Consider the following 14302-nt stretch of genomic DNA (forward strand, 5'->3'; position numbering starts at 1 on the left):
CTGAGGGGCCTCACATGAGAACAGGTGCAGACAAGCGCCTCAGTTCCGTGAGGACCAAACAGAGCACACGCCATTTTAAAGCCCAAGCTTTCAAAAGGGGCAGGCGCTGTAGGGGGTGGAAGTAGGGACAGACGTTGACCAGCCAGAGCACCCCGGGCACCACAGGTCACACCCTGCGTGAGGCTGAGCCCCGCAGCTCTCACTACCAGCCTGCTTCTGATGAAGAAGTGACAGCTCTGCACTCGGTGCCCGCAGGGCAGCCAGGCCCACCTCAGCCTACTGAGTCAGAACCTGCGGGACCAGGGCTTGAGAGTCCGCACGCCAGCAGAGCCGGGACCTGCAGAGCAGGAAGTGGGTGGCTCGGGTAGCCCTGGGGTCCACCTTCCCCAGCACCCGGGCTGTAACAGAAAAATGACATCACATGGAAAACTTTTATTAAAACACTTTCAAATACACCCTTCAATATGTCAAACTCTACACAGCTGTCCCCTCAGCTCTCCCCGCTGGTGACCATGCCCTGGCACATGGCGTCTGAGGTCAAATGCCAAGCCCCACTTTGATGCAGGCCATTGCTGAGCTGCCAGGCCAATGTCTAGGACCACAGGCCTAGGAAGGCAGACACGGCCCGGAGGAGAAGGCAGGGTGAGAAGCCTGGAGCTGTGCTCAACCCCCAATCACCCCGATGGTCCCGGGTGGCAGCAGCGAATCCTCAGCCCAGCCTGGGCAGCCCCGCGAGAGTGTGGGCCAGGCATGCTTATCATGGTCCCGTCGCTGCCGGAGACCCACTGTCCAGCCACTCTCTGGAGCAGAGCGGGGGTGGGGTGGGGTGGGGTGGGGGTGGGGCGCCAGGTCACGGGGGCTCTGTGTCTCCCCGCACCTCCCAGACAACACGTGAGGGTGGCGCTGCCTTTTCCAAGCCTTAGCTGCTGCCTTCGTGAGTTTCTTAACCTTCACCCAAGCCTACACGCGCACTCGAGGGTCCTGACAGCTAACAGCGGAAGGACACAGGGAGAAGACACCGAGTCGTGGCCTCGAAAGGCTGGGTGCCAGCACCTGCCCTGCGGCGGACCAGGCCGCAGAGGCGAGGCAGACGTGGTCTGGGAGGAGCTCCCACCTCTCGTCTGGGCCCTCGGCCTGGGCCGACGCCCTGGGGCTGCACAAGTGAGGCAGAGCGAGCTGCTCAGCGCCTGAGGCGAGGACACCTGCTTGGCGGGACCTGGAACCACCTGCACACGTGCCGTGCAGAACAGACCAGAGTTTAATAGCAGGGAGGGGGACGCCGCCCGACACAAAGCGTGAAAGCACACACTGGCAGCACGGAGCATCTGCAGCTCCTCTCTGGGGCGTTGCGGGAGCATGTCGTCCTGAGAGCTGCCGCGGGGAATGCAGCGGCCGCAGGGGCGAGGCGCACCGCCACCCGCTCAGCTTCTCCAGCCGCCGAAGCCCTGGACAGACCTGCAAGAAAGCACCGAGAAGCCGGTCAGCTGGCTGCACCCCAAGTTCATGACTGAACTTCAGCGTCGTGCAAGTCCACACAGAAGCACAGAGGGAGGTCGCAGCTAAGACTTGGGGGTAGGCCCGGAGATACTCAAGGAATGGAAGGGAGAGGAGTCTCGGTCTGCCTCCAGTCTTTGTGGCAGAGGCACATTTCCCTCCCCCAGACCAGGCCTGTAGCAGGTCAGGCCCTGCCCTCCTGCCCACAAAGCCCCAAACTGCTGCTGGACCCCCGTGCTTCCAGGAGCTTTCAGAACAAGGAAGGTGAATACGAAGTGTACAAAAAAATGAGCAGCCGGCACGTCTCCTCCCAGCCCCATTCAATGCCTCAGAAACCAAGACGGGGGGCCTCCCTGAAGGTGCAAGGGGTTAAGCAATGCACTATGAAGCTATCCGCAGCCTCTGCAGCATGAGTTCGACCCCCTGGCCGGCCAGGGAGCGACCCACATGGCGCAGCGGACCTCTCCTGTCTCGCCCGCTGCTCCCCTCAGCAGTGTATTTTAGTCAGTCTGCCTGTTCTGCTCCCCACTCTGTCTCTGGGGAATCCTCTCCCACTCCGCATCTCTGGCCTGTACCCCAGCTCTTGTATGCAGAAATAAATCTTTAAAAAAACAAAACAAAACCAGACTGATACTTACGAGCTGGAGGAGCCAAAACTGAATCCTGAAAAGGACAAAAGAGGGGTAAGTCAGAGCACGCACAGGCAGGGACAACAAAGCTGGACTGCAGCGGGTCTCTCCCAAGCACCCCTGGCGCCCACGTCTGCAGCCCCGAGGGAGTGGCTCGACCCTGAACTCCCTCCGGGGCACTCAGACCCCCAGGACAAGGCAGGGAGACCCTCCTCTGTGGCCTGAACCGTCCACTTGCCTTTCCAGGGCTCTTGGCAGCTTGTCTCCACCCTGCCCCCTTGGCTGCCTCCTCTTGAGGCCAGGGCTCGGCGCAGGGCTCACCGAGGGGGCTGCGGGCAAGGCGGCAGGGTGGAAGCTGTGTTCCTTCAGTTGTAAAGCTAGATGGAACCTGACTCTGCCTTAGCCCAGCTGCCAGGACACAGCCAGACCACGCCATCCTCCTACCTGAGGCGGCAGCGTGTTAGGCCACCAGAGACACCTTTCTCGAGTCTGCTGGCTTGGACTGTTCAGCCAAGGTCTAGCAAGGAGCCCCTAATTATTTGGCTCCTCAAGTCTCATGAGAAAAATCAAGTAAGTCATTTCCTTATTTGGGAAGTGGCACAACGTTACGAGTCTAATTAAAACCTACAAAGAACATTTTGTTTTTCAGCCACTTTTGGTTTTCAAAATGCCGAGCTGAGTAGACAGGTAAGAACCCCTTGTTTCCCGTGGGGAGGCGTTTATGGAGGAGAAGGTGGAAGGGACTGTGTGGGGAAGGCCGGCACCTACCTCCTCCTCCAGAGCCGAAGCCAGAGAATCCCCCGCTCTGCGTCCCGAAGGCTGAGGTCTGCTGGGACAGCGATCCAAAGGTTGGCGCGTTCTGACTGGCGAGGGTGCCGAAGGAGGTGGTGCTGCTGCTGCTCCCAAACCTGGTTCCGGGGAGAATCGGATCCTCAGCGGGGCTCCCCCGCCCCTCCCAGACCTCGTAGGGGGACAAGGGAGCATAAACCAGCAGCCTCTTACAGAGGACAGGCTTGAGGCCAGAGCAACCCGCACCTCAGTTTTGGGAGAAAAAGAACGTGCCACTAACGCAACAGGAAAGCCCAGTGGCCAGCGTGCTGGCTTCACGCCCTGCCTGGACACGCCGGAGAGCGAGCAGCGCTGCACTTCCTGCTCTGTCTCTACTGATTCTTCCACCTCACGCCAGCTTTTAAAAAGCAGTTCTCATTTACAAACCGTGCCCCGCACTTCTCTGTTCGCTCCTCCCCGGGGCTTGGTCCATTTACTGTGCCACAAGCGAAGGTGTCCTGCTCACTGGGCTTCCCCAAGGGTCCCGACTGGTCCTGCTCGGGCCCCTCCTGAGCAACAGGCGGTGGGGAAGCCCTAGATGCCACAGGGCCAGGCCCGGCCTCATGGCCTCAGGGCGAGAAGAGGCACTTCCAGAGTTTTCACGGCCGAGCTGGTGCTTGTCGGCCCCCTTCTACCCAGTGGGAGTCCCAGTCAGTGCGGGTCTGCGTGCAAGAGCCCCCAGCGGGATCTAACACTTTTCTACTGAGAAAGAAACGGCTGATTTCCAACAGAAGCTCAAGAGTCCAGTTAACCAAGAACCTGCCACCAACACGCCACCCTCCCTGCCGGAGACTCCGGTCTGTGAGAACCTGGCAGGAATGTGGGTTTAAGTGGGGCCCACATTTAAAACGTTTTCCTCTCCTTTAAAATGTTTTCCTTGACTTTAAGTTTTCCTGGGGGGAGCGGAGGAGACCCAGCAGTCTCTACGTGGAACCCAGGAAGCAACATAACTCGCCAGTACCTTCCATGGCGGTGAGAGGCTGAGTGAGAGCAGACTTCAGCTTGCTCTCAAGACCCAGTCACCGGCACCTCACCAAGCTTCATCCGCAGCTCCTAAGCAACCCCCAAATGCCCCCCAGCTCCCGGGTCTTCAGTTTCACGTGTCCCGAGCCCAGTGCTGAGGGCAACAGGTCAAGATGCCGACTCCAGACCCGCCACCTGCTCTGAGCGCGAGGCTTTGGAGTCACTGCCACAGAGATTTCACGGGACGTGGGGAAGGCTTTCACCCTGAGATTCTGGCAACCAGACTGAATTTCTGGGGCTGAGAGCAAGCCCCTCTTATGGCATTTTCCAGCTAGGCTGTGCTGGGCAGAACACTACTCTGGGGCCCAGAGCGGAGCACGGGACACAGGGAGTTGCTGGCTTGAGGACAGAGGGGCTCCCGCACAATCCCCCCGAGAGCCAGTGCTGGCCGTGAAGGCGCCAGGCAGGGCTCCTTCTCTCTGTGGCTCCCCTGCACACTCCGCGTGACGGGCAGCAACGTGCTCTGTCCGCCCACACATTCCACAATCCTGCCCTCGAAGACCCGAGTCTCCCCAGACAGGGCAGGTATTGGGGAGCTGATTTCTGGCGTATTTGCTGATTTCAGGGTAGGGGCCCTTAGTCGAGTCAAAGCAGGAAAGTGGAAGGACTTTCTCTTTAGCGCGAGAGCCTGGGCCCAGTGCTGCTGGCCGGCCTGGCCGTGGATGTCCTGAATCCCGGGGGCTTACCCGAATCCTCCTGCGCTGGCGGCCGCAGTACCCTCTCCGAACACTTTGCCTCCCGTCGAGCCCAGAGGGCTTGTAAAGGCCGGGGCTGAACCGAATGCTGGCACCCCTCCAAACCCAGGGGATCCCCCAAAAGTAGGAGGGCTGCCAAACACTGGAGCAGCACCGAAGCCACCTGAGCAAAACAGAGGCAAACAAACGGGGAGAAAGAAAGGACACACAGAGAGGACAGTGAGCAGCAGACATGAAATCAAAAAAGAAAAAAAAAAAAGGGAAAATATGTTAGAAATTCAAATGCAAAGAACTGTAACAAAGGGTTATACCTCTTCTGTTAGCAAAATAATAATTAAAACAAACCAGAACAAGACACCAAATCGCCCCCACCCACCATGACTGACCGAGGGCCTGGGGTCCACGCTGGAGAGCTCCGTGGTGCAGGGCACCCAGCAGACCTTTGTCTTTGAGATCCCCAGTCCCTCCCAGGAGCAAGTGGGGCTTGTCAGCTCCATGGCTGGCAAAATCAGATGCCCCCCCCAGGAACCAAGCTGGCGGTTCAGGTCCCTTCCCAGCCCCCCGCACCACTTCAGAGCCCCATGGAGAAGGCATTCTCGAGGCTCCGATCCCGCCTCCTGTTTCTCACAACACAGGCATAGCTTCGAGCCTGGTGGACACCCACATTATAAAATTAGAGGTTCAAACTCCCCTCTGGGGGAGAATCTGTGAACTGGGCTACAGTGGAGCTGGCAAGAGATGCAGGTTCTGGCGGGCAGCCAGCGCTTTTTATTTATTTAAAGCCCTGGCTCTCCCATCTTTCGCCGGTCTCTCTCCCTCTGCACGGGAGGATTTTTGAGAGATGCATTCTCTCTGCAGTCAGGAAGAGCTCCTCAAGAAGAAAGCACACAAACTTCTCCTCTGGAGGAAGGCTGCTGTGTAAGCGTGATGCAGTATCTGTGGCGAGGAGTCCAAGGCACCCCTGCAGGGCCCACGCATGCAGCTGGTGGATACACGTGCGGCGGCAGCAGGGGCAGGTGTGCCAGCTGCCCAGGGGGTAGGGCACTCGCCCCTGGGCACTTCCTCTGCTTCTGCTGGGGGTCCTGAGACCCAGGGCCTGCTCAACTCACCCTCAGCTCTGAGCAGAGACACTGCACGAGCGTGGGGCAGAATGGAAGAGCGGTGCCGGAAGTGGGCCTGAAGATGTGTATTTCTGACAGCAAATACGAGTGCTCTCAGCTGAGTGATCTATTTCCCGACTCAACCCGCTTGTCCGCCATCGCCAGTGGTCACAGAGCTCAGAAGTCACTTTCCACCAGGGCACGTGTTTGTGCTAACATTCTGGGTTTTAAAACCTTGAGTGAAATTCCAAGCCGTGATAACGGAGACTGCTGGGTTGCAAATCTAACAGGCGGAAAAAAAGTGCTAAAACTCTCGCGGTGAATTATTGAAGATGGTCACTGATCTCGTTACACGCTCTTCCTAGACACACAGGCCTGTATCTAGTGCTTCGGGCTTCTTGGTGGAAGGTGAGTGAAAACTGAGAAGTCACAATGACAAAAAGTCAAGTGGACTGGGGAGGCAGTCACACGCACACATGCGCGTGCCCCCACGATAGGGCACAGCCCAGACAGGCAGGCTGTGGATGTGAGGCGGGGTCTGACTTTATTAGGTGCCCCATTTTCACGATTTTCTCCTTCAAGAGAAACAGAAGTGTACTGGCAGTCAACGCTAACAGCGTCCGCCCCCCGAGGACACGTGCCGGGTTTGGTGCTAGGTGCTGTGAACAGGTTGCTTTACTCTCCCCAGTAACCCGGGGTCCCTGGCGTCAGCCTCCCTGCTGCCTCCCTCCACCCCACAAGACCCAACAGCTCCCATCATGGAGCAGCAGGGTGAACCCACAGGACAGGGCAACAAGATCATCTCCAGGGGCCCCATCTTCTGTCCTCTTCTCAAATCTCCAGCGGCAGCATTATTTTCTAAAGCAGAGTGGGTGACACAGACAGGGCTTTTCAAAGACTCATCCAAACCATCAGCCTAAAAATCTCTCTCAAAGCAAAAAGGGGTCATCCTGATGGCTGGGTGCCTGGCCACCAGGCAGGAAGGCGACCTTCACCCAAAGCGCCAGCCTCCTGCTCTCCAGGGGAGGGCCTTGCGAGGACGGAGGCGTCCTGAGCATGGTGCGCAGTCCCAGAAGTGCCCGGGACAGCAGCCATCCCTCCGCCTGCACCCTGGCCTCTGGCTGCATAATGCACGCCAGGGGCTTGAAAGGAAGCTGTATGGGTTAGCACTTCCAACCTAGGTGGCCTCATGGGGCAAGTAATCAAATGGGAAAAATATTCTGGAGTGTGGGAGGATATATTTTCTCTATGATTAAAAAAATGCAAGGGTCAGAGTCTCCAGTTAATTGGGTATGAGCCCGGGATAAGGAACAACACATAAGAAATACACGAGTCAAACAATCACATTCCTTAAATAAAGTCTCGATGACACAAACTAACGCTTCCGAGTTGCGTACTATCTGCCATGATGGCCAGGGCAGATACCCTCGCGGCCCCCCAACCTGAACCGTCACCTGGCGAGCGGTGGGTGGAAGGGGGCAGCGACGTCCCGCCTGGATTGAGCACTGAGACCAGCAACCAAAGACCAGCCCCACATGCAGGCCTGAGGGGCGGTGCCCGGCATCCGCAAACCACAGCCATTTAGGGTCTTGAGGTGGGTTTCACAGCTCACCTGGGGCGGTGCTGAGCAGTCACCTCTGCAGTTGGGGCTCAGGTAGGGTCCTTCTGGGACTCGCATCGATTTCAAGCCTCTCCCACACAGGAGGGAGAAGTCTCCTGCCTACTCACCCACCGGGGGCTGCTTTCTCAGCAAGCACCCTTCCCCTCTGGCCCTGCCGCAAATCTCTCCAGACACTCTTCCGCTCAGCGGGGCAGAAGCAGACCCAGCACAGACACAGACGCAAGCGAGGAGGGGTCGAATATTAGAAAGGAAGTATGTTCTTTAACTCCTCCAGCTTAAGTGTGAGCGGCTGCCCACAGCGACCCCGACGGGCTGAGACGGGGAGGACGCTGGGGAAGGACGCTCCGCCTCCACGAGGGGGCTGCGCCCACGACGTCTGATGATGTGGATGAGGGAAAACCAGTTTCCGGCAGAGGCCCTGTCTGAGAGGCTCTGGTACGTCTCACTGTCCAAGCCAAAGCGTGCGTGTGTGCGCGTGTGCTCACATGTATGTGCGTGTGTGTGCACACCTGGTGACGGAAGGGCATCCTGCCCAGGGCAGGTTTCCCAGAGCCGCCAGAATAGGCCCTTGCCCCCTGAGACCCTGAAGTGGAATGAGTGGGTTAGAAAACGGATGAATAAAACTTAGGGTTCAACACGAAAAGCGTTCTGAGTCTTCACTCAGAAGTTGGGGAGTGTTTTGCGACTGGAAATACGCGTTAAGGGTTTGCCTCGTTCATAACAATTAAGGTGCAGGGAAACTGCACGGCGCAGCGTCTACGGCCTACGGCGACATTAAGCAAGGACTGGCTGTATTCGACTGTGGAAGCTGACTGAGCTGCATGCTTGTGTGAACATATGACAGTAACATGTTGATGCATGTACACTCAATGAAAGGTAAAACAAAGTGATGATTTGGGAACGAGGTCAAGGGGACAGGCACGAGAGGTAAAGAGTGCGCCTTCCTGGCCCAGCACAGACGAGGGGTGCCCAGGCCAGCCTGACTCGGGAGCTTTCTGCTTAGGACCTGGCGGTCACTGTCTCACATGCTCCCTTGGCTGTTCTGCCTGTGCTAAATAATCACAGCGTTTTCTTTCCTAAGAAGACACGAAGTTCTAGTGTAAAAACCATGTTTCTGGAAACCCAGAGCAGCACTGGGAACAGAGAGGCTCAATAAACACACAAGTAAATGGGGGCGGCACCTCAACCACACTCCAATACTATGTCTCCAGAACCCCCGGGAGCCCCCCAGGCCTTGAGGTGCACGCAGGTGCACGTGCAGACAAGCAGCGCCGTCAGCACAGCAGTACCTGTCTTGTTGGGAGTGGAAAACCCAAAACCTTGGGACGCCACACTCCCTCCTCCAGAGCTGAAGGTGCCGGCAGGCTTCTGCTCGCCAAAGGATGAGCTGGCAAATCCACCGAACGTCTTGGCCCCACTGTTTCCGAACAGGTTGGAGGTATCTGAAGGGAAGAAGAACGTGTGTGAGGAGGCTGGCTTTCTCCCCCTCTTAGAACAGCGGGGGGAGAAGCCCAGCATGGTGTCTGGGAGGAGGGGTGACAGGAGTCTAGGACCCAGTGGAGCCAAGCTGTAGAAAAATGCACGTTGTCTGACTCCCATGCCTCTTGTTGTCAAGTTTTTAGTCATTTTGGCACCAAGACTGAGGCTTTCCTGGCAAAATACGCCAGGCACAGAAGAAAGGCAGCCACAGGCCCCAAGGGGGGCTCCTCTGCAAACACACCTCTGCCTCCCTCAGGTACCGGGCCCATCAGCCATGAGAGGGCCAGGCCAGGACTGCCGCCTCATCCCAGATGGTCCCCGGCTCCTCACGAGTAGCCACTTCATGCTTTGTCTCACTAGAGAAAAGCGAGCAGATCCCAACCTAGTGAGAGCTTCTGGCGCTCTGCTCGCGTGGCCAGGCCGGGCGTGCCTGCTGTGCCTCGCCTGCTCCAAGGGCAGAGGAGAACCAGGGAGGACGCAGCTCCTGCCCCTCACCTGTCGGGAGCTGGCAGGTCTGAGAAACGTAAGCCCCGCAAGGTCTGCAGTGATTTCATCTTTCTAAGAGGCTCAATGAAGCCCCTGACCTCCAGATGCTCACCTAAGCGGGTCACTCCCTCAATTTCACACTCAATCCCCTGTAAGAACTAAAGGAAAAAAAGGAGACCAGTAAGACCCAAGTTCGGCAAAACAGTTCTTTTTTTAAAATTTCTTTATTTATGCATACAAGAACTGAGGTACAGGCCAGTGGTGTGGGGAGTGAGGATTCACCAGAGACAGAGTAGGGAACAGAATAAGCAGACAGACTGAAAGCACTGCTGAGGGGAGCAGCGGGCATAACAGGAGAGGTCTGCCCACCATGTGGGGATCTCCCCGGCTGGCCAGGATTGAACCCGTGCTGCAGAGGCTGCGGACAGCTTCAGGGAGCTGTGCTCGACCCTCTGATGACGTGAATGAGGGAAAACCAGGTCCTGGCAGAGGCCCTGTCTGAGGGGAGGCCCTGGGAGAAACGTTTTTGTTGTTACAAGAAGCCCGCCAGGCAGCGTGTGAATAACCAGAGCACACCAGGGTGACACAGCGGTGCACACGTCAGAGACCACTACTGAACCTCTCTGTGGGGAGGAGGCGGAGGGGGCCTGGATGGGCGCTACGCTGAAATGGTTTGCACCCACCAGAGGCAGGAAGGAGCTATCCTGAAATGGGACGACACCCAAAGACACAGGCATAAGTAGGAGGCTGAAATGGGGGGCCCTGGCTGGGTGGCGGGAGCCGACCATGTCCCGAGTGCACACGTGCCTGGGTGCACGGCGAGGGCGACGAGGAGGAGGGGGGGGGGGGGACTGGCTCCCAGCGCCCTGGAGAGGCGGCCCCTCCCGAGGGCTCTCTTAGCTGCTGCCAACCGCCCAGGCTGGGCCTCACGGCATCGGTGTTTCCAGGCGCAGCAATCCAGGAAGCGAGAAGCTTTATCTCAGCACAAGATCCACTCACATTTCTAGGCACCGGCCACCTGAGACCAGAGGCCAGTTGGGGAGCTTGGCGCTGACAGTGGGGTGGTCAACATGGAGGGTGCCGCCTGCCGGCTCACCCCAGGGGAGCACACGACTTGGGGAGCGGTCTGAGCTTCCCCCAGGGAGTGAGCTGGAGGTTACGTCTGATTTCTTCAATAGCAAGACACTGGACCCTGGAGATGGAAAACACTTCTCAGCCACTCCTTTCACTTGGAACTGCAAGGAGAGAGAACTGCGATTTTTTCCAGAGTGCTCACAATGCAACATTCTAGGTAGCAAACACGCTCAAGTGCAAGAGCAGGGCCACAACTCCTGGAGAAATTCGAAATGCAGGTGAAACGCCTTCCTGGGACAGTGCTGGGAGATGCAGACTCCTGAGGAACAGAGGACGTCCAGAGGCCTTTGGGCTTTTTACTCCTCACTCTCGAAGGCTCTTGCTCACGGCAGGGAGCAAGCCTGGCTCTGCACTGGCCTGGCCCAGAGCACCAGCAAATGGGGGTGCTGGGCAGGTGCTGACCCTCACGTGAACAGGCAGGCGCTGCCAAGGCGGGGCAGGGCCATGGATGCAGACCCTCTGGCCTCAGAAACAGCCCTCTCCTTCCCTTTCTTTGCTCTTCCTCTTGCCATCCCCTGGCCTGTTCAGGATCACAACCCAGAACAGGTCTGAGGAGAAAACCCAATCCTCTTTGCAAAGATCACAGTGGGAAGCCGCTCTGGGTGTCATCTCAGTCCCTGGCAGTCACAAAGGGAGCTCGGCACACTGAGTTGTTGCCACGAAACCAAGTGGCAGAAACCGTGTCTCCTCTCCACTTCACGGTCATGAATGACTCTCGATCTCTCTCCTGATGGCTGTGAAACAACAGACTGCAGCTCTTGAAAACACAGTAGATAAGCGGGCATCTTGGTTGTTGGGGTGACGTTTCACTGTAGAAGATGCCTCTTTATTGGGAGAGTCGTCTCTGCAGAGTTGCTGTTGACCTCCACTCTGGGGTGACGAGGACAGGTGAGCCTGGCCCCCGCCCTGGGTTTCTACTCTACTAGCACCGCAGGGGCACCGTCTGTCTTTGCCTTGGCAACAGCACTGGGGTAACCCAGCATCACGGCCTGTACCACGTCACAGTAAGTTATGCGGGGTCTAAGTACTCCTGTGAGCAGGGCCTGCTGGCCTGCAGGGTCAGACTCACTAACAGGAGGTCTGCCCAGCCAAGGAGGGTTTCAAGGAGCTCCTGTCCAGGACGCTTTCCTAAAGAACAGCCACAGAATAAATGGAGCCAACACATCCGCACCGAGTGGCTTTGTCATCGTCACACAGATAAGGCTTTCAGGTCCCTGAACAGAGATTGTGCTCATATCGGTTGTTCTAACCAGAGTCCACAGGACAAGGCTCCAGGAGGCAGGCAGTCAGTCCCTTACAGGTGGTAGCTCGAGGTGCTGGATTTGAGAGGACCCCAGGGCTAAGAGTGCATGCTGGCAGAGTCTGGGAAGTAGAGGTGAAGCATTTACAAGGCGTGAGCTTCTGGACCCAGGACACACCGAGTCCAAGCAGGAGTGTGCTCTGCTCGTCTTTCTTAGTCACTGTCAAGTTCCGATTACTCTTCAGGCTGAGGGCGGCTTGAGGACCAGGCAGCCTGAGGCCTAATTGTCACAAAGGGAGCTGCTGGTTGCTCAGTCTGTGTTCAGAAATCCCTCTGCAAGGGAGCATGCGTGATGACACGTCTGAAGAGGTTACTCTGCAAGGCCAGGAGGCTTGAAGGAGGCAATGTGGTTGGGCTGAGCTCAGAAACATGCCAGGTTTAAACCCCAGCTGCACCACTTCATGTCTGGGTGACCTCTGCAAGTCTCCACATTTCTCTGTTTCCCTAATGGTAAAATGGTGCCACTGTAAGAAGTGACCAACTCACAGCCACTGTGCAGCTGGCACAGAGCAGGTGCTCAGCAGAGGTCTGTTCCTTTCTGCTTGATGTCAAGTGAAGGGACAGAAGGGACCGAACACACAGGCCGCAGGAATACACAGGGAGAGCAGGCTGTGGGCCCATGTGACCCTTCGGCCAGGCTGCATATCCACCTCAAAGAAAGAGCAGTGTGAGCCCTGGCACTGAGAGCGGGAGAAGTGAGGGTGTGCGGGCCAGCGAGCAACTGGCTGAGGAAGAGAGTGTATGCTGGGGGAACTGAGGCAAAGTCAGAAAAATGGGGCCAGCTCATGGAAAGCCTGAATTCCAGCCTAACGAGTGGGTGTGGGCTTCACTGACAGCCAGCAGCAGCTGCCATAGGGCTCTGACAGGGAAAACCCTTGATGTGGTGCGGATCTCCAGGCCACAGCAGAGGACAGCAGCAGGGGCGGGGGTCTGGTTACTACGACAGAGGGGAGCACACAGGCCGGGACGAAGAGGGAAGAGAAATGCAGCAGGAAGGAACCAAGAGGCTGGAGAGAGGCAGGAGCGTGGTCCACGCAGATGGCATGCCATGCTCCAAAGCATAGCATGCCGCGGCCACCCAGGAGAGAGGCTGTCCCCAGGGGTTCTGGGAAAGCTCCATGACAGGAACACAACCTTCCTGAGGGCTTCCAGCCCCTCCTCTCCACTGTTCTTTCCTCGTATCCTGCACTTGGTTCTGCGGCTACAAAGGCTCCCGTCCCTTCCACTATCAAATCATACATTTAGATTTTAAAAACAAAATTCAGTCTCTCCTGTACCCTTTCAAATGCACTTGCCTTAGGCATAAAAGTAAATTGCTAGTTTATAGTGGCCAACACTAGGAGCTTAAGACCAACAAGTCAGGGCTAGGGTTAGGGTTAGAAACTGAAGGATCAGTGGCAATGGTGAGCCAGAAAACAAAAGATGCCGGCGTTGGGCGGGGGGCGGGGGGGTGTCCTCATTTGTAGTGCTGTCCAATTTCCCTGGTGTGAAGACTCCCACCACAGGGCCTCCCCTGGTGGCGCAGCGGTTGAGTGCTGGGTTGCGAGGCTGCCCGTAGGCTCTGCAGCGCCGGTTCATTCCCCGGTCGCTGGTGAGGGTCCCACCAAAAAAAAAAAAAGACTCCCATCACACAGCTGAGTCATGCTCCCCAAGACAGTGTCACAGAGCAAGGAGCCAGGGTGAGGTGTGAGCCCGTTCTCGCAAGCTGATGTGAACCAGCTGCGGCCCACTGTCGAGAGAAGGCAACTCTTTGAGAGCTGAGCGCCATGGCTTTAGAGATCAATCAGCCAGGAAGAGTGAAAGTTGGAGAGGATATGAGACGCCTGCGTAACACAATCTGAGACGACAACCTTGCTGAGGATAAGCCCACATTCCTAATGAGGAATTGTCAGGTGCCTATTCTGTGCCAGATGCTGTGTTTGGTGTGTGTGATCCAGCTGAGTTCCAGACCTGCCACTTTCTGACTTGACACCAAATAAATAACCAACCAAGTCACTTGGGTGTGCTTCCTCACTGCAAACTGGGAGTGCCACACAGGGGGCACATTTTCAAAGCGTATTCATGTTTTCAAAGTATTCTGGAGCCCAGAAATTCAGTAAAAAAGATGGAGAAATCACCAGGTGTGCTTCCCTGGTTCTTAATCTCTGCTTCAGCGTAAGCCTATTTTTATCTGTTTCACATAGCAGGATTCTGCGTAAGAGTTCATCTGCAAAACCAGTTTTGGAAAATTACTAGACTCAATTTTTAAGAACCCTTCGTTCTAGGATTCTAAATTCCTCCTTACAGACAGAAAGCTCAAGAACAAAAATTTGTGATTATGCAATTTCACAAGTCAAAAGGTATGACTGTAGTCTTTCCTTATATATCCCTGGACAGATAGTAACATCAAAATAACTGATTTGCGAATCCAGGAGACTAGGGATAGTTTTGCTTTTAACTCCTTGAGTCTCAATATTGCGGGCATGACTGTCAGGTCTGAAGAACGCTAGCTCTGGATTCATGGAGCCCAGGCA

General features: G+C 56.5%; 1 protein-coding gene across 2 annotated transcripts in view; it reads right to left on the bottom strand.

The window, feature by feature from the left end:
- Window positions 1–396: 396 nt before the first annotated feature.
- NUP214 (nucleoporin 214) overlaps window positions 397–14302 on the bottom strand; it is a 90442-nt gene continuing 76536 nt past the window's right edge. For both annotated transcript variants that reach the window (XM_037492903.2, XM_037492902.2), the window contains exons 30-34: window positions 8680–8832; window positions 4661–4832; window positions 2892–3031; window positions 2133–2157; window positions 397–1455 (exon numbers count right to left, since the gene is read on the bottom strand). In XM_037492903.2, coding sequence (XP_037348800.1) covers window positions 1422–1455; window positions 2133–2157; window positions 2892–3031; window positions 4661–4832; window positions 8680–8832 — 524 coding nt within the window. In that variant the 3' untranslated portion in view covers window positions 397–1421. The remainder of the gene's footprint in view (window positions 1456–2132; window positions 2158–2891; window positions 3032–4660; window positions 4833–8679; window positions 8833–14302) is intronic.

Source organism: Talpa occidentalis, unplaced genomic scaffold (genome assembly GCF_014898055.3).
Source record: "Talpa occidentalis isolate TD23 unplaced genomic scaffold, MPIMG_talOcc4v2.1 talOcc4.7, whole genome shotgun sequence".
NCBI classification, from domain to species: domain Eukaryota; kingdom Metazoa; phylum Chordata; class Mammalia; order Eulipotyphla; family Talpidae; genus Talpa; species Talpa occidentalis.